At 33.3% G+C, this 21023-nt stretch overlaps 1 protein-coding gene across 1 annotated transcript; it reads right to left on the bottom strand.

Moving 5' to 3' along the window:
• Nucleotides 1-672: 672 nt before the first annotated feature.
• Apn2 (aminopeptidase N) lies at nucleotides 673-14235 on the bottom strand. Its single transcript, XM_013316270.1, has 16 exons — nucleotides 14195-14235; nucleotides 10810-11281; nucleotides 10274-10432; nucleotides 9700-10014; nucleotides 8946-9129; nucleotides 8480-8633; nucleotides 8262-8343; nucleotides 7835-8018; nucleotides 7410-7605; nucleotides 7060-7199; nucleotides 4279-4413; nucleotides 3687-3867; nucleotides 3162-3336; nucleotides 2425-2571; nucleotides 1342-1420; nucleotides 673-1014 (listed from the first exon to the last, which is right to left on the bottom strand). Exons 2-16 carry the CDS (start codon nucleotides 11277-11279, stop codon nucleotides 793-795), a joined length of 2823 nt encoding a protein of 940 aa, XP_013171724.1. The 5' UTR covers nucleotides 11280-11281; nucleotides 14195-14235; the 3' UTR covers nucleotides 673-792.
• Nucleotides 14236-21023: the final 6788 nt, after the last annotated feature.

Below are 21023 nucleotides of genomic sequence, written 5' to 3'. Positions count from 1 at the left end.
TTTATTCTTAAACATATTGGCCATCAATATAAAAAATATAATTTTAGAACCCACTTTTTGTGGAACTGAGTGTACAATTACGCGTCTCAATGCTTGTGGGAGTCATCTCAGCGTGACAGCACGAGATATGGGATTATTGCTTATCAAATCGGTCAGCGACAGGCTTGTGCTAGATTAGTGGACTGTGGTATTTTGTCTGAAACACGATTATAGGTGCTCGGTACTTACATGATATTAAAAAAAAAGAAATACTTTAAGTTAAATGTGAAAATTAAATTAATATTTATATGCATTTACAAGTATGTATTTAATTAAGCTAGTAAATAGGTTTGGTTTTTATATAGCGTTAAAAAAGGAGGAATATAAATAAAAAAATTAATTATTTATGTAACAAAATGATTTTATTCCCTATTTAAAAAAAAACATATAAAAATAAATACTATGCTAGAGCTTTATTACTAATAAACATTTGCAAATAGACTTAACATATAAACGTCGGTAATAAAGATATTTTTCGCAGATATTTTACGCTTAATAATATAATATTATATGATTTCTTTTGCTTTTTTTTTGTTCGGTATGATTTAATATATTTTAAGTACTTTATCAAATTCAATATTTAAATTACAATCTCAATTCATCAGTCTTCGTTAATAGAAAATTTATAACAAATTATTCAAACTTTCAAACTACTCGGAAACTAGTCGGTGCCGCCACCGGACAAATATACGTCAATTTTCATAACAAATTGCTTTAAATTGATTCTTATTTCAACTATACAGTTATATATTCTTAAATATTGTAAACGGCGATAAATATAGAAATAAGAATAAGCAAGCTGGAAGTGACAATATTAGCGCTGCTTCTAAAGTTGTCATTCAACCAGGAACTGACTGTAGCGTAGTTCTGTTCGCTCCAAGCAATTGAAGCTGCGATGTTCTCCTGGATGGCTCCTATGGCTGCCAACTCACCAGCCGTAAAGATAGATTGGTGACGACTGATGAATGTTTCGATCTGAAATTAAATTAATTTAATTAGTCTATTATGAATATTTTTAATTAACTTTTATTGTTTATTTTATATTTTCTTTGTATTTAAAAAAGTATTGGAAAACAATAAAAATTCAGTCTTAATTTCCTAAATTATATTAGTTATTTTTTTTTAGCTTTTTTAGTTGTAAATTATCAATTTTTCGTTTATAAAACTAACAATTTTGCAAGTTATGTGTCATAAAGAAATGATATTTCGTATATTAAAGACATTGGGCTGTTAAGGAAAAGAGTGAAATGGTTATTTTATGTTATTATGGTCGTGAAACTTTTATTGCAATGTTGACTTTACCTTTGTCGCGTGTTGACGAGTTGTCAATCTTCTAGCGAAGGCGTTGAGGATATTAGTTGTTCCAGTCAGACCTTGTACTCTGGAAAATATAATAGAAATGTTCAATATTTATTCCTTACTAGCTGTCGGCCGCGACTCAAATAAAAAAAACGTATTTGGTACCCTATATGTTCTTCCAGAATATGTTCTATACGCATGCCAAATTTCACCGAGAACCCACCGAGAATCGTTCGGCCGTTCTGGAGGTACACTCAAACAAACATCCGTCCATCTCAACATTCGCATTTATAATATAAGTAAGAAGTAATGGCTTAATTGGTTTTTATGTTGTTGTTTTGCACATAGGAAATTAAGAAGTAAAAGTTTAGCGTGGTGATTGAATGAGGAGGGAAGAACCGCATGTGACAGGGAGAACTAAAGAATGTGGAAGGGTACATCAGTAGTCGTAGGCCTGGGAAGAGACGGATGGATTACGTGAAAGGTGACATGATCAAGAAGGGAACGACAACTAAGATGACGGAAGATAACTTGATATGATGGACGGAAACCTGGGACGCAGACCCTACGAGAATGTGACAAGGACATGGAGGTGTTGATAGTGTTATGTACAGGTTACTGAGTCGTTCGAAAGCACAAGATAGGAATAAAGTATGTTTTGAAATATTAATAATACATAAGATTTGGGACAATCACATGCTTGAAAGCATCTTATTCAGCGCGGGACGCATTCGTATGAAAATTATATCGCGTTTCCAATGCCTCGTGGGTATTGTATGGGTGGAAATTTTCATGCTATTATCCATAAAGGAAAGGAAATGAAACACGTTGTAAATTTGAATGTACATAGAAATATTATGTTTGCTTCATCATGAATATAAATCACAGAATAATACCTTGAGTTTGGTCTTATAAGAAAAGAATAAATTGTACTATTACAGTTTGGTTTTAAATTAATCTAACAAAGTCAAAAATGTTAGATTCAAATTGATTTTTCACCGAGGAGATAGACTTAGAAATGAACACAACATCGCGCCGACTTGATTGTCATTTGTTTTTAATTATTTTGTAAGTGTTAATATTCACCTTGGTTGGATAGCAGCAAAATGTTCAATAACGAAGTCTAGAGCCACTTCCATATTCTCGGGGCTGGAGTTAATGACGGAGACGATGACGGAGTGACGATCCTGGTCGCGCACTGCTGACGTTGCACTAATCACTTGGTTGAGGTAGCTGCAATTTGTAAAAGTTAATTAATATTTTAAACTTGCGGTTAGAATGCTAAGAACAGTTACTTTTAACCGATTTGAAAAGGAGGAAGTTAATTTAACTTTATGCAATTTTTTTTATAAGAGAAGGAGGCAAACGAGCGGCGGGAATACCGAGGTGATCAACGACACCCATGGACATCTGCAACACCAAAGGAACTGCAGATGCGTTGCCGGCCTTTAAGGAAATAATATGCTCGCTGCTTGAAGGTCCCTAAGTCGTATTGGTTTGGAAAAACCGCTGAGGACAGACCGTTCCACAACGCGGCAATGCAATGAAATTCTAAATTTGTTTTTTTTTTACTTATTTAATGATATTAAATTTGTAACAGATGAATGCTATAAGCGAGTCCATACAAGTTTATATTTAAAACAAAAACGGACAATGCTATGAGTTAAATAATAAAAGTTCGCTTGTAATACAAGATATAAATTGCATTAACTATCCATTTTATAGTTTGCTCCAAGCACTTTATGTGGAACCTCAGCTATTCAATATAAACCATTATGCGATAGTCAAACCTGCATAGAATTTATATCGGGCCAATAACTCACAAGTCGCGTCGTTCCGCATTCGAAGTGCAGCCCAGAGCGTTGAGTAGAATGGATTGTTCGCTGGAATCAGTACTGGCGAGATATTGATTCCAAAGGAAGTTGAAGTTGTTAACGTCACCTCCGCGAAGACCGGAGCAGAATACTGTTGTCTGAACGTCAGGGTTCAAACGCTGACCTGAAATTCAATCGTCTTTTACATTCAAATCTTTGTTACTGACAATATATCAAAAATATAACGGATATTGGATTTGTAATTTGTTCAATAACCTACATATTATTTGTATGTGTTCAAGATTTTAAGATTTTCTTTTAGTTGCATTCTTCAATACTCACTGCCGAAATTAATATTGGACCTCGCACCAAGCTTTCTCATCGGCGATGTTTATTCATCTTAGGACCTTGATTTAAAGATCGCAATAGTCGATAAACATGATCTATTGAGATGCGAATGCCATAGTATAATAGATATCTAAGACGGAATATTGATTTCGACCGTCGCATCGACAATACTCTTAGGTTACATACTTGGGTTATTTCTGAACTGCTCCAGAAGTTCTTGGGAGCGGTTCACACAGTGTTGGTTGCCGAGTCTGCAGTGGATGTCAAGTACGATGTTCCTGTGGTAAGCGGTCACGTGCTCTTCTGGTAATTGAGAAGAGAAACCCAAACGTTCGTACAGTGGAGTTGATAGTTCCAGCATGTAAGTCTGTTGATAGAAAAATAACTTAATTTTGAAGATTTTTGGTTTCGTACATTGATTCATAAAATAGAATATAGGTTTGTTAGCTAAAATAATATACTTCTTTGTAACATCATTGATATGTGTGTTACCGTGGGTTTCCGAGTCCAAAGTCTCCGTTTAATACATATTCTGTGTTGTCAAAGCTATGCGATATATCTTATTCAGAGATTTTGAAGTCAGAAACCCACGGTTAGTATCATAATTAACAGAAATAATAATAACAAGTTTCAATACTTTATGATGTTAACCCAAAACATTTTTAGACAGCCATTTGGACAAAACATTCGAAAGAAAATTATGGATGACAATTATGTTAGAATTGAAGCATACTTTGAGGTCTTGGTTAGTTATTATTTTAACAGTTTATTAGTTAACCTTAAACAGATCGTAAACATCGGAGCCACTAAGGACAATGTCTAAATAGTTCAGCGCGCTGTTAGCGGACGCCCATGGAATGTAGTCAGCCTCTTGCACCAAATACCGAGAGATCTCGAACGCGTGGACGTAGTTCTGTAAAAATATTGAAAATAAGGAAATATTAAAATCAAATTAATATAGTCCATTTAGTCGTGCTTTATCACATTATAACTAAAGTGAATTTTCATAATTTCGAAAAAGAAATTCCAATTAAGTATACGATTACATATGACAGACTTTAGAATATGATGTATGGTGTTGGAAGTCCTTGTAACATGACAAATAGATTAATTAAAATTCGACAAAGGCAAATACATTTTTTCAAATTTATTTTGTCTTTTTTTTTCAATTTAAAATTCTTAAAGATTATCTCATGAAGTTATAGATATATTAATCTAATCTGGATTAAAAAAACTCGATAAAAATGTTCAAACCCACAGATAGTGGGGAAAATACATTTTTATTCTTAAATTTCTTTTACAATAACGGTACTTGAAAATGTAAGAAATCAAATAGTGAAAGTCATTTTAAATCTTGTTACAAAAACACAAAGTCTGTTTGTTCAATTAATTCACATAAATTATTTATTGTTTTTGTTTAATTCTCATTAATTTCTATTTGTATTGGCAACATTCAAATTATTATATACTTTTTTCCTGTGCTGGCAACAATGGTGCATTAGACTTTCATTGGATATAAGTGTGCTACTAGAACGCGGGCTATTTTTTCTTATTTTCATTACTTAAGTAACTATTCAATAAATAGTTAAAAAACCACACGACCACTTGTTTAATTATACACTGTTCAATAAAATTTAACGTGAATATAAATATTTTATATGTTATAAAATATAATAAGCTAGAAGAATCCTCGTAAATCACATCTATAAGATGGTAAACCGTTTAGCGTCGCTCGAATGCTTTGTCACGTATCGTGTACAAGCGGCTCTGTTTGTTTAGAGGGGAGATTAACATTTTGTATACAAGCTGTCGCCCGCGACATCGTCAGCATTGGATTAAAATCTATGCATACTTAGTTTAGGCTACTGGCTATACGCTCTACCGAATTGTAACCTATGTATATCCTGAATTCCATCCAGATTTATTCAGGCATAGAAATACACAAGTTTGTAAGAAACTAAGTTAGAAGTAAACTGTTGTAACTTTGCCATGTCAAAATAAACGCAATTTTTGTTTTTGGATCCTTTAGTGTACTATCCTTCTTTATCATCATCAGAATATCCTACCAAAGTTTTAATAAATTTTGAAGTACTACGGGACTATCGGAGTAGAACTGAGCGGCGACACATTTATTTGCTCATTAGAATCCAAATAAGAGAAACGGAAAATGTAGAAGTAAGATTACATAGTGTTAATTAAATGTACCACACATCTTTAAGCTGATATCTCGTGTGGCATTTCTCTAAGACGGCAGTATGGAATCTCTGTAAGTCGGCAATGTGTGATGTGTATCAATTGATCAGGTGACGAAATGATAAGAAAACAACATTCTTTTATCGAAGTGAGTAATAGTAGTTTCGACATACTTCACAGGTAAAAGATAAAGATTGATTAAATAAAATACACTAGCTATTTATCCCGACATCGCCGTAATGATATTACAACTGTACAATCGAGGAATCTGGCGGTGTTGCACCTTAAAAGTCGTTTGAATATTTTTTCCACATTGAGAGGACACAGAACAATAACCAATAGGACGCAGGTTTTTAATGTGTCTTTACGAAAAAAAGGTCTGTCAGTAGTAAGCGGCTGGTTACTTGTTATAACTATCCTTTGCTACTTATTTGGTTTTTCTGTATGTGGAACACCGCGGATTGCCACAACTGTACATTATTCGTATATAACAACAGCTCTTTTTTGAGACCGACCAGATTTAAAGACAACTTAACAATAAAAATCAGACACAAAGACATATTGCAGTAAAATGTCTTTGTAATGTTTAAAGATTTATAATTTCAATTATTAAATACTTATTTTAATATTAACGTATCTATACTTGTGAGGTATTTGGCGAGATGAGGTTTGAGATTCTTAAAATATCCCTCAAAATTGCGACGTGTTGATAAATTTAATATCCCGCCGCCCGATAGTATTGACGGCGTGGTTTCGTCGTAACCTATACTGTTGACATAGGATACCTATTGGTATCAGAGTGTACCAAATTATTTTTGAAATAAAAATTTTTTTTTCGTTTTATTATTGTAGCAAGTATTTGCCTGTTTGGAGACTGCCTGTGCTTGGAGAATTTATTATTATGATTTAATTTATTTTGCCTAATTTTTCTCGTTATAACACCCAACTCTTTAAAAGTTAGTTCGAAAGCGCATATGGAATCACTAATAGAATTCTATTTACTTTTGTAAAGACATGTACCTACTGTTTAGGTTTTCATCATACGACTTATTATTTAAGAATCAATCATCTCTGTAATGCGATGCTCTGTGCAGGTGGAGCGACCGTCGCCATCGCGTCGTTTTGGAAGGAAAACATGCTGGAGGAAGATAGCGCTTTTGGCATTTTGACATTTATTACGAAACGTACGTGAATTTTCAGACTCGTTTCATTTTTATTACACAATAATTATTTTAAGAGAATAATTTTAATATACCAAAAATACAAAAGCAAACGGATTAAAAAAATACTTGTTCAAGCAAAAATGGAAATTACGGCTGAAGTCAAAATCAGCCATGACCCAAGTAAAAAATATTATAATACTTACAAGTCTGCCATTCCTCGCAAGGTTGAACGAGTCATCGACAATTTGAGCGCGGTTCAGTACGTGGATGGTCTGGTGGCTAGAGTTCAGCACACGAGCTAGAGCTTGCCAGTTCTCAACGTCGTAGTTCACGCGATAGTAACCTGTATTTTAAATATGGTAAAGGTAAAATTCGTTTAGTTAAAATAGTTCATAGATTGCTTTCAATTTCTGTACAAGAAAGTGATACTGAAGTTCTTCCCCTTATATGTAAAGATCTTTGTCAACCAAAAAACTTGTTTCCTCCCTCGTCTTTATCATAAGGGTTCATACAATATAATTTTAAAACGAATCTGTTCAAGAAAGAAACTAACCTGTTTGTTGCTTGTTGACAATATACCAATCAGCACTGGATAGTCCGGGAATGTCGAAGGAGACGGCGGGGAAGGTGGGAGGTACCCAACCCTGAGGGCTGGTGTTTGAGAAGTCAGCGTTGGTCGACAACACCCAGTTAATGGGGACGTGCCAGCGGTAATTAGACGATAATTGTCTGTTAGTCAGGAATCGTTCCTATAAGAAAAATATGAATGTACGAATTCTTATCATTTTTTATTTACTTTTAACTTTTATAGACGTCTTGTAAAAGCTATAGAGTACGTCAATCAGATGTAACCTTTAATTTACACTTTGATTTTTTGAAAATCAATAAGTTTGTGATAAAAAAGATTTTTAGGCTTTTTTGTTCTAGTATAAGCCAAAAACTCACAAAAAAAATTAAAAAAAAAACTGGACAAATTACCTGAGATACATAAATAGATTGTGCGCCAGGTGCAGAACGTCGAACAGTGAGTACGGGGAAACCACCCTGGTTGGTCCACCTGTCCAACACGGTTGCCAATGGCCAGGGTATACTGTGCGACGACTCATCCAGTGCTTGTTGGAGAGCTGTGTAAAGATCCGGAGGAGTTACCGCGCGTCGAGAACTGGAATCAATATTTGTATCAGCAAAAGTAAATCTAAATTTTTCACTCTGATTTTTAATAGGGATTTTGTGTTATATCAGATGAATATAAATTACACGCATTTAATTTTTTTTTGTTTTTATTTAATGTGTGAAAATCTATTTGGAAGGTCTCGTTAATTTTAATAAATTCTGTATTATTAAAGTAGATTTTAAAGTAACATAATATTAAAATGACTAGTAACTTAATGTTGAAACTACTAACTTGTTTCGTAAGTAGATGATAAGTCCCCTCCTGAACACTTCGGGCGTTAGGAAGTGCTGCATCATACGAATCACGGAGCCAGCTGAAAAAAAATAACGTTTTTATATTCAACTTTAAATATGTAATTGAAAGCTTAGGTGGTCAAGAAGTCAACGTACTTAAATACAAATTGTATTTTAAGTTAAAACGTGCTTAAAATAGAAACAGGATGTACTAACATTTTTGGTAAGCAACAGCGTTGAAAGTTCCAATGATTTGCGAAGGGGTGTACACGGGGTGTGTCATGGGGTTGACACCGAGCACAGCGTCGTTTTGGAATACGTTTTGTAACAGCAGTACAAACTGGTCCATCATACGCCATTCTGGTAACACCTGATTCATCACAATAAACAATTAATAGACGATTTGTTGGAAGGTTAATTAACTACCATACTCAAAATCATATATTTACAGTTAATTATGGGAGATATTTATTGTAGATTTAATAACAGTGGGCCTAGCACGTTTATTTGTGACAATTGCCATCGTATCGTTATCGACAAATTTGGTATTAAGATTTGTATCGGACGTGAAGTACACCAAAAATTTCATACTAATTTTGCTATATTCGACGATGACAATACGAAGGCGATTGTCTCAAATATTTATAGTAGGCCCAGTAAGCAACTTTAAGTAATCCCTCACCAAATCTGTGGCGAAGTTTTCAAAAAAGTTGGCGAATCCTTCGTTCAGCCATGTGTACGTCCATGTTGTAGGACTGACTTCATTACCGAACCACATGTGAACATTCTCGTGGCAGATGATACGACCGATGTTCTGTCTCGTGTTGGTCGTTGTGATGCCATCGCGCACCAGCAGAGCTACCTCTCTGTTCATCAGGGTATTAACAAAGTTAATAGAAAGAAAAAGATGAATATGGTCATCATCTTTCTGGTAATCTGGTAACACTTTTTTTAATCCATCAAAAAAAAATTAGGTCTAAATCCATGACCAGAAATTTTTCATATGTTTTCCAGTTTGAATAAAATGAGTGGTAATATGTCATTACGAGAACCTATTCTTGAGAAGCTAATTCAGGGAATGCGTTCATTTGTTCTTCCGTAATGAGGTCTCGGCGCTGTTACCGGAGTAAACGGTCCTCTGAGAATGACAACCATTTCTAGATTACAGCTCTACGTGTTTTTAAATTGTTATTAGTGTTTAAATAGAGATTTTATACAGAATAAAAAAAATAAGCTTATGTAAATTTAGCAATGAAAGTTATAAAAATATATTTGGATGCAAGAATAGACAGAAATGTTTTGGTTTCTTTCTAGGTCGATTTAAATCAAACATGTATTAAACAGATACGGACAACTTTAGCACAGACCATACAAAAGTACTACTTAATATAATGATTCACAATATTGTATTACGTTTAATTTACAGTGATACAAACCTGTATATAACAAGACCCCAATTTTCCATAGCACCAGCGGCAAAATCAGGTACAGCTGCCTTATCCATTTTGGGGAAAGCGTAAGTAAACTCTGTGTAATTCTCCAAAGCGATCATATTCCTTTGGCCGAAGTCCAAGGCGAATGTAGCTGTGTTCTGAGTACCAGGTCTAGAGTATACTCTGAACGGAACATTGTAGAGCGGGCTCGCTTCATTGGTGACGTACTCGAATTTTGATACTAAGTATGCGAGGAGGTATGATGACATCATAAGAGTGTCTTGGAACTCGAATTTGCGGTACCCAGCTACTTCAGGTCTGTAACAATTAAAGGGTAATATAATAGTTGTAGTAATTTTAGGTCCAAGCTTCTTTTTACCGAATAAATAGTATGTTTTATCAAATTATTATCTTATATACGTGACAAAGTATAATACGAGATTCTATGAACCAAGTTTTTTTCTGTACGTTACATATAGGAAGGACACAGAAATTATGATTTTATTTATAATACTATATATAAATATTATTTAAAATAAAAAATACTCTGTACAAGCATTTTTACCTTCTTACTTACTTTAATAGATCAGTTCTTTCAGGCATGTTGCTTCTGACGACAGGGTACGCGGGCGGCGCATAAATGGTCGTCCTGAAGATCGCCTTGTAAGCCGGTTCATCGTAGCACGGGAATGCTCGCCGGGAGAATGTCGGCTGCAGTTGTGACGTAATCAGACGTCTAAAACATCATATTTGATTAAAGATATCCTCTTATTAAAATACAATTGTAAACTTGCAGATACCAAAACTATTCTATCTATAATATCCCAAGAATAGAAGTTATTTGTAACACACCATTTTTTAAGATATAACGAATATAGATTCCCTTAGTAATTATTTCTTATCGATTCTTTTCTATGTCTTTTTTCTTAGTTTCACCTGTGGGAGGTAAAGCATTAACAAGATATGTAGTAACTAAATTTATCTGCAGTGGTCAAGAACGGATTTATCGTTTGTAATTATTTCTTTTTCAAGATGATCTACTTCATTTAACTATGCTAACTTAACCTCTATTTGTTGTTATTTATGCGAAATGACAATTTGAAATATACTTACTGTGTTCCTACTCCAGGCTCTTCGTAAGTAGATATGTATACACCGAACATGTTCTCAGCAAATCTGCTGGTATAACTAATGTCGACAATATACGTTAGTCCCATAACCAGCGGTGTATTAGAGTTGATTGTTAGGAAATGCGTATCGTCTGTCGCTTGGACGAAATTCAAGAAGAGATTCTGTTGTAGACTGTCGGATCTGGTTAGACGGATGCTATTGATCTGCATTTCCATTGCTTGGAGTACGATTTGATTTGTAGTTCTTCTTGGTACTATCCTGATAGTGACTTCACCACGGAAATTGTCCGTGACGTCAGGATTCAAGAAGAGTCTGACGTCATAGAATGTCGGATAGGACTCTCCCGGCAGGAGATAGTGCTCGTAATTGGCGTTCCTTGTGACGTCATTGTCAGTGTCCAGTGGGACGCAAAGCGCGGATCCCAATAACGAGACGAGTAGGAGTAAATACATTTCTGAAAAAAATAATAGCTAAAATCAACCATTTAAATAAAAATATGTGATGAATCGAAAATATTTTTAATGATTATATTTATTATGTATATACTCTTTAGCCTGTATAAATTAACATGTTTTTTTTTCTTTAGGAGCGTCGGTGGCTCAGTGGTCAAGCACTTGACTTGCAATCTGCAGGTCCTAGGTTCGAATCCCGCCATGTACCAATGTGTTTTTCGATTTCCGATTTACATATGTAAATTTATCCGACGTCCTTACGGTGAAGGAAAACATCGTGATGCAACCTCCACATATCTGATAAGAAATTCAAAGATATCTGTGAAGTGAACCAACGCGCACTTGACCAGCGTGGTTGACTATGGCCTAATCACCCTGAACTTAGGATAGGCTCCGAGCCCCTCGGTGGGGACGTATAGTGAGCTGTTGATGATGATGATATTTTTTCTTTTTTAGGTTGTTCAAATCAGTCGTAGCGCTTAAGATTAAATTTTGTCTGTGAAACTTTAAATACTGTTTATTTACCTAAATTATCCTAAACTTATGAGCTTTTAATAATCCTAATACTATTTATTTTGATATCATAAGATTAGCCTACAAAATAATCCTGATTGATGGGTCGTATAACAATCAATATTCTTTTATCAATGTAAGTGTCACTTAAGCTTTGTAATCTTCATATTACCATATTTTAATAATATTACTAAGATATTACGAGCTACTTAAAACAATGACATGATAACTTTGACCTTTAATTATGTTTTACTAAGTTTCGATACAACTTAATATAAGGCGCTACACATTCATTTAATAATTGTAGAATAAAAAATACTATTTTTTTCGTGGTTACTTCTTCATTCGTTCTTTCTATGATGGCGCAGAGAAAATATTACGAGTCTGTGCATTCTGTGGTCTAATTCCATCCTAACTTATATTATTTACTGTGGGTTTCTGACACCATATTTGAAAAAGAAAACAATGATAAAAAATATTTTTTAAACGGTTATTTTTCTCAGAAACTCACAGTTAACATACTAATTAATTTAAATAAGAAAAATTATTATCTGAAACTACAGCCAAAATAATAGATTTCAGTTCTTACACTATCTATTTCATAGATTCTAATTTAGTTCTCTTTCCCTTCTCACCCTTTTTCTTAGAAGGAAAGGATGGGAAGTGGAAGTGGACTTTCCGGATGAGAGGATGCATGGGAAGGGAAAATATTCTCTTTCTGTGCATCCTATCCTCCGTCGATTAAAGGTAGGCAACGCATATGCGATTGCGTATGTCTATGGGCAACGGTCACTTGGCTATTTCAGCGATTTCGGGTAGCCGATTGCTCGTTTGCCACCTTATAATATAAAAAAAAAGATAATCCGGTATTAGATTACGGTATAATAAAGATTATAGTGTTGAAATTGAAATTCACTTGACGGCTAACTTGTCTAATCGTTTAAGTACAAGACAAACAACTAGATAAGTAGAGCGTCGGTGGCTCAGGGGTCAAGCACTTGACTTGCAATCTGCAGGTCCTGGGTTCGAATCCCGCCATGTAACAATGTGTTTTTCGATTTCCGATTACCATATGTACATTTATCCGACGTTCTTACAGCGAAGGAAAACATCGTGATGTAACCTGTACATATCAGAGAATAAATTCAAAGATATGTGTGAAGTCAACCAACCCGCACTTGGCCAGCGTAGTTGACTATGGCCTAATAACCCGTGACTTAGGGTAGGCTGCGAGCCCCTCGGTGGGGACGTATAGTGAGCTGATGATAATGAGATAACAAGAAATATGTATAAATTATTAACGAACAAAACATTCAATATCTTTCAAAAGAAACTACGATAAAATAATTTATTTAACGATTAGATTTGTATTTATGTAATTTATCATTAAAAGTATGTCAAATTACTGTTTTAAAGGTCAACCATTATGAAAATAAACATATTATGAACTTTTTACATTAAAATTTTGTCTTGTAATATTTTATAATCTACAATTCAAGAGATTTCTCGAAGGGAAGAAAAGGAACAATGTAAATTAATTCGACTTAACAAGAAGTTTAAGATATAAAGTATATAAGACGTAATTTAATTTATTAAATTCGACTTCAATCTTCAATTCAACTAGAATTTATGGAATATGTTGTGCCTACTGTTAGGCAGAAAATCCGACACTGCCGGTGTACCGCTGCAATACTAGCCTTACTAAAATGTCGACGTTTATGTCCCCTCACTTATCATTCTGACACTTGACTTTGTAAAGAAAGCGTGCCATTCACGCCAAAGGATTATAACTAATCATGCCTAAAACTACGCAGAAAAATAACATTTCTTTCGAGTTACAAAGTCTAATTATTTCGAGTATCACATTTTATTGTCTGTGGTTAAAATTGAATAAGTCTCAAGGTCATTAAAATTGACCAATAATATAAAAATGTAGTATAGAAATTACTGTAGAGAACTCAAATAAAATACGACTAAAATGTTAGCCAAGAATGACGATATCATTTCATCTACATTACTCGGATTCCATTAATATAAATATTAATTTAATATCGGAGATTGCATAATGATTTGATGATTTTTGAATAATTATTATATCGTAGCTATTATACAATAATATCCTATATACTCTGTATAATTGTAATACGTAATTTACTCTGAGAAATAGAGCACGTGAAATAACAGAATAGTTAGAGAATATGAGATATGTAGATGGAGTTTACATAACTATTAATATGACCTAATTTTAACAAAATTACTTGGTAATCTGTTCCTGTTATATTCCAAATAATGATGTAAAAAGAGAATATATTTTTATGACAATAAATATAAATAACATATACATAATATGAGTATATAATATGATTGAGTGACAATTTATAATATAATGGAAAATTACTTACTGCAATGTATTTACTAGGACACTGACATTGATAGAATGAATTAAGTACATAATGATTTAAATACTCGAATTAGGACGGAATTAGGGTTCTCTAAATGAATTATAATATACATTTGTACTGTTTTAAAACGCTAATCTAGTGGTTCATGGACATCCTATGTTGCGGTCTTGGGTTCGAACCCCAATATAACTCTTGCAAAGCATACTTACACACTCTATGATATGGAATTCTTATAAGAAATGTATTTGAGTTGTTGTGTAAGTAATATACTTAGTAATTCAACTAATATTTATATTGTACATATGCTATTGAAACAATTATCTGTAAGAATAACTTATCCCCGCATATGAGGAAACATGTGTAACATATGTAGACATATAATATTATATAAATATACTTTTAATCCTTAAATTATTCAAACTTTCGTGAGACATTATACTAAACTGATATATAAACACGGCTAAACACTCACGTACGTACGTACGTACGTCCGGTGGCGGCACCGACTAGTTTCAAGCCCATCGGGGGCCCTTCATCACGATGAGTGGTACTGGTATTATTTCGCGGACGCGGCCCTCAGCTCACTCAATCCTTGTTAATCCTTGTAAATATTTACTTACATTCATAACAGTCACCATTTTGTAAATAAAGATGTCCGCCATTTCCTATATATATTTTTTCTTAGTAATAATTGTCGTTAATACCAAATTGTCCAAGTTCATGAAATTGATTAAAGAAAAACTGCATTGCTTGATGTATTCGTCACCTGTACAGTAAAACACACGTTATGCGTTATTTCATTCAGTAAGAAAACTAACTCAACTATAATGTTACTTCTTGTTAATATTATAAATGCGAAATTTTGGATGTGTGCTTGGATAGATGTTTGTTAATACAGAACGCCTGCATGAATCTCGCTGAATTTTGGCATAGATGTAGAACATAGTCTAGAAGAACACATAAGGTAATAAGTAAGTTATTTTTAATACCGAGCTGTCCGAATCGCAGACACCAGCTACAGTACTATAAAATAATGAAATAGAGTTATCACAAAAAAGGACGTGAATACCATTCAAGTTGCTGAAGTGAAGATGCTGAGATGGATGTGCGGCGTAACCAGGCTCGATAAGATCCGTAACTAGTTCGTGCGAGGCAGCCTCGGTGTGCGCGACATCGCCGACAAGATGCAGGAGAGCAGGCTGCGATGGTATGGTCATGTAAGGAGGCCGCCAGACTATGTAGTCTGGCGGCCTCCTTCGGTAATTTAGCACTACAACTTTCCCTTCCTGGTCGCAGATCTAGAGGCAGGCCCAAAACGAGATGGAAAGATGTAGTAATGAAAGACACGAGTGAGTGCCAAGTCTCAGAAGAAGATGTCATGGACAGAGCGAAGTGAAAGAGACGGATTGGGAAAGCTGACCCCACCACCTTGTGGGATGCAAGCTAGGGAGAGAGAGAGAGAGAGAGAGTTATCATATTGAAAAAAAATGTACGGGTCCCAAAGTTCTAAGGCATGTTTTCCCATCCTTTTTTATTTCATTTATCAGTGATAAGGTAAAAATTATTGACGTGCCTAATACGATATCATAGATAATATAAATCTAATCATATATTTGACCGAAGCAATTATTAATAATATTATATCGATGTACTTAGATAAACTAAATGTACTTATGACGAAGAAAAAGTTGATATAAAAGTCGTATAAATTCTTTCTAATGATTATAATACAAGATTAAATGATAAATAAATATTTAGTGTATAACTTAACCTTGAATTGAATTATTGCAAAATAATGTTATTATTTTTTAATTTCCTCTGTCATCTTCAAAATAATGTCATTATTTTTAATTTCCTCTGTCATCTTCATCTATCAAACTTGATTAACTTTAACCCTTATTGTGGCAAGATTTCTTTTTTGAAGAAAAGCAAAAACAAAGTTAAATAAAAATAATTTTATAGTGATCGTATCTTACATATAAAATTCTCGTGTCACAATTTTCGTTCCCATAATCCTGCGAAACGGCTTGGCCGATTCTCATGAAATTTTGTGAGCATATTGCGTAGGTCTGCGAATCGGTCAACATCTATTTTTATCCCGCGCGGACGGAGTCGCGGGCGACAGCTAGTATTTTTATAAAATTGTATGTATGGTATACTATACAAAAAGAACATAAGGGTTAAGATTTAGCTTTCAGATTAATAAAACAATTGACAACTATATTGCATGAAATAAAGCATCAAATGATGTGAAAAATTGTGTTCAGTTTTAGTTAAAATATTCATGAATAATTTTCAGGCTCACATGATCTACGCGTTATACAGTGTTTGTGGTGAGGACTGAAATTTACAAATCCTGGTTCGATCTTTTTATTCGATTTACATAATATATTTTGTATGTATCCGAATTTCTTACGGTGATGGAAAACATCGTGATGTAATCTGCACATTTCGCTAACATGAAGTCAACCTGTACTGTATCAGCGTGGTTGACTATGGCGTAGTCACACCTGACTTATAGTAGGCTCATAGACCCTCGGTGGGGATAAGAGCTACGTTCATAACAAGATCCAGTTAAAAAAAAAACATTTTAGAAAAATTGGTAAATTACAAATATTTTCGTGACGTCGTTTGTTATGTTCGCTGGAGTATTATAATAGCATTAGATCTTCACACAATCAGTTTAGTGACGATACGAGATACGATAGCCTCGGAATGCGACGGAGCGTATCATTGTACTCAGCGAGAAGATCTTGAATATTTGATGTGTCATTATAATATTGCATAAAATATATTTTTTTAATGTAATCATTTTCATGAACAAATATTTTTTATGTAACAATTTTCATGATTCTTTATTTGAATTTTTTTTTTATTTTCGTTTATAGCTAATTTATCAATGATTGAATTATTAATCCATTGATAGACGCCAAATTCTAAAAAGGAAACCTGTTAAAGTTGTTCGAACTTAAACCGGAGTAGCTATTAGCAATTATAAAAGGTTATGTTTTATAAAACGTGATTTCAACTTTCGTAGTATAAAGACTAAATATAATTAATAGTTGAATTTTACGCTTCCGCCTAAAAATATAAAATTAATGAACATTAACGTAATTTCGAAGGACTTTTTTTGGAAATGCCGTCGTTTGACCACTTAACCGTAACAATTTAATTACTGCCAGCTACTGGTCTGAACGACGTGCGGTAAACGCCCACTCCACCTTTATACTCATATCCCCTTGATTATGGTCTTGACAATAGATTTAAAAAGGTTAATTTTGTATGAAAATTTTGTTCAAAAATTTGTGTTCATTAAACAAATGCGCCTGATCTTAATGAATAGCAAAATATGATTTGAACCAATATGTTATCACAAGTTAAGTAATACTCGACGGTACACCTAAAACTTTATCTTCTAATTATAAAGTAACGGTACTCATAACTTAAGTCTAAGTACGATATAAGGTAACTAAGATTCAACATTAAAATCTGCTCGGTTAAGCTTAATAGGATACGGTCTTTGAGCAAACTCTCTTAGACTACACGTTTGTGACAAATATTGTTCCAACAGAATTGTGTTCGTACGTCGCAGCGTTCTACACTTCGCACACATTGTCCTCAATTACACCAATATTGGTTATCTTAATAGATATGTTATTGTGTATTATTATTTATGTAAACCAAACGTAAAGTAAAACATAAAACACGATTAAAAAATTAAGCTAAATCACATTCAATGTATGTGTAAAAAGTTTTAGTTCATTAAAATCGCGTTGAAAACAAAATTAAATAGTTTTATGACTCGAACTAAATTAAAATTACATTTCTCCTTGAAACACAACAAATACGACGTGAACAAAATCTTTAAAATATAATTAGTTTTGTCAATTGAGAGAACTATGAAGACCATATTTATTACGATAATTCATTAAAGAAAATTAAAATTCCCTTCTAAGTCACTTAAACACTTGATAAATATAATTTTAAATTAAAAATAAGACGATTGTAGTAAATAAAAAATAAAACCTGTATATAAAAGAAACTACAATACTTGTTACGTTTCAAGTTTATTGGTTGTTTGCTTCTCTAAATTGTATTTACTTTCACTTTGGCGCAACCGTCGAAGTATACATTTAGAAACATTCTGCTTTAAATTATTTCAAATTTTTAAGTCAAAATTTTCTGTTATATTATTTAAAACTTTGATGATAAAATATAACGCAGTTTACCAAAATTATATAATAAATATTTTTTTTATTTCAATCTCCTTTTCCAATAGGCATAATAGTTAGTTGCATTTCAAAACAGTATTACATTATTAAGAAAACTGATATTCTAGCAACCAAAATAATATTAATCTTTTTAATTAAAATGATCGGTGTTTCAGAAACTGCTGTGCAAGTCAATTTGGTTTTTTTTTATAAGAGAAGGAGGCAAACTAGCGGCGGGAACACCGAGGTAATCAACGACACCCATGGACATCTGCAACACCAGAGGAACTGTAGATGCGTTGGCGGCCTTTAAGGAAATGGTATGCTCGCTTCTTGAAGGTCCCTAAGTCGTATTGGATCGTCGTTGTCTTTTTATATCTGTCCAAATGACTGGGTGGTAATTTTACATCTGTGTATGTTTTTTAACATAAGGTTATGTATGATTGCTAGTTAAGGCTTAAACATAGTACGTTATATCAAAGCTTAAGTATTATATTTGTTTGAAATCGAATCGTTGGAAATTTATATTTTTTTTCCATTTCAAAAGCTCCCGCAGTTTGCTTCGTTACGTTTTAATTCACACATCAGCGCACTTCAATGCTGACGCATTGGTTTCATAAGAACTCAGTTTAATTTAAATACATTCATACTTTTCAATATTTTCAATTAATTCTGAAGCTAATATTCATGCAAAGTGCAATATTTTAAACCAGTTAATAAAGATTACTTCACCATGAACTTGTATAGTATTGAACCACAGACACAATCAAGTTGCAAACTTGTTTTGTGTCTTGTTTAATTTCATCTACAGGCCAATTTCAGTATTACATCCATGTTATTTACGTAATAATGGTACTTAAGGTAGAAGAAGACCAAAGAAAGTAGAGATTGTGAAAGAGGATATGCGAAGAAGGGAGTAAATTCAGATATGACCGCCGATAGAGATGTATGGAGGACATACTGTGCTTACCCTAGGTAGGGAAAATGTCAGGATGATGATGGTTATATAGTCAATTAATATTAAAATACTGGCGTACCCTTGTTTTTCCACGGTAATATCAATTTTTACATTTTCAATAGTCTACATTTTTCTGAAATAACTATTACCATAGTTCGTGCAGACACAGATTAAAAAATATATTTCCAATATATTGAATGCAATCTGTAGAGTTGTTGCAGTTTCAAATACGAGGGCTGTCGATGTCAAGCGAACATCGAAGCCTGTTGCGTCGTAGAACCGTAGCACCGTAGCGCCGCGCTACGCCGTGGCCAGTAATAGGGCGCGAGCCGACGTTTCCGCCCGTCGCCCTGTGCTCTTCGTTCCTTCAAAGCCTTCTCTCCTACGTTCAGAGTACAAACCCCGCGAATGAGTTACCATAAAGTTGTTAATTTTTATTTAGACAGTTGAATAACTATTTTTTGAGTTTATTTAAGTGTTTTGTTCGTCCTACGATTGTGTTATATTAGCTATGAAGATTTTATTTAAATGGGTAAGCATTATTTTGAATTTATAACTTAAATATCAAATCAATGAATGTTAAGTTAGAATATTAGTAAGTTTAAATAAATGTTTAATTTTTTATCTAATTTTAAGTAATTTTATTGACGTATTGATTAGTCACCGTTAGGAAATAGTCAAAAATATCCACAATAATTATAGCGCTATTTGAAATCAATTATTTAAATTATAATATAATAGTTTTAAAATATTGATAAAATAAAATGTGTATATGTATATTTCTTTATTATTATTATTGTTTCTGAGTAAATGCTTTATTAATGGATAAGATAAATATCAAAGTAAGTAAAATTAATAAAACACTCCGCCATCATAAAATTCTAAAGCGAATGTATTAAAAAAGCATGTTAAATCAATATATGTTTTGTAAAAATATCAAAGCTTAATGGCTCAAAGTAGGGCGTGATAAATGTAAGGTCGTACATTCGATTCTCACCATAGTTTTTGTATTAGAACTTTTTGTAAGTAAAAAAAACATTTTACATTTTGAACTTTTGTAAAGTAAAAAACTTTGCTAAACGCCACAAAGACTAATGTTGTAAAATTATGAACTTCATTTTTGAAATAATATTTCCACTTAAATGGTTTTAAATATATATAAAATCAATTGCTGTTCGTTAGTCTCGCTAAAACTCGAGAACGGCTAAACGGATTTATCTTATCTTAGTCTTGAAATGTTCGTGAAGGTCTTTGGATGGTATAAAAAGGTAAGAAAAATTCGAATAATTGCCGGGAACTATTTTTTTTTATTCCACGGGGCCAGAGTTGCGGGCGACTCTAGTTAATTATAATTACTGTTGAATCGTAATAATTGTAAATGCTAATTTTCATTTAACAATTTAAAAACATTCTTAATTCAAATTTTACGCTGTGTCGAAATAAAACCATTTATGAAAGCTAGAGTGCTTTGCCTAGCTTTTTAACTAGACCACTATTACGTCAGAGCTTTGAAAAGCTCGTAGATGTAGTAATAGACAGGTTGGTACGGCTGTACCGTTCTACTTTGAGTGAGATTGCAATGCTAGTGAAGTTACACTTGAAACTGTTGATTTTTTTTTCATGATTCTACAGAAGAATGAGGCAAAATACAAATTACTTT

This window comes from Papilio xuthus, unplaced genomic scaffold (assembly GCF_000836235.2).
Source record: "Papilio xuthus unplaced genomic scaffold, Pxut_1.1 DF829129.1, whole genome shotgun sequence".
Taxonomy (NCBI): Eukaryota; Metazoa; Arthropoda; class Insecta; order Lepidoptera; family Papilionidae; genus Papilio; species Papilio xuthus.
The sequence above is the reverse complement of the archived record's forward strand: the minus strand, read 5'-3'. Positions and strand labels throughout refer to the sequence as shown.

What these genes read in the sequence shown, in the direction of transcription:
- Apn2 (XM_013316270.1), bottom strand. Translation starts at nt 11,279, where the DNA reads ATGTATTTACTCCTACTCGTCTCGTTATTGGGATCCGCGCTTTGCGTC. An exon ending in AAAACTTCGCCACAGATTTG is followed by an intron (nt 8,634 to 8,945) that starts GTGAGGGATTAC and finishes GTGATGAATCAG; the next exon opens with GTGTTACCAGAATGGCGTAT. An exon ending in ATCATCTACTTACGAAACAA is followed by an intron (nt 8,019 to 8,261) that starts GTTAGTAGTTTC and finishes TATTGATTCCAG; the next exon opens with TTCTCGACGCGCGGTAACTC.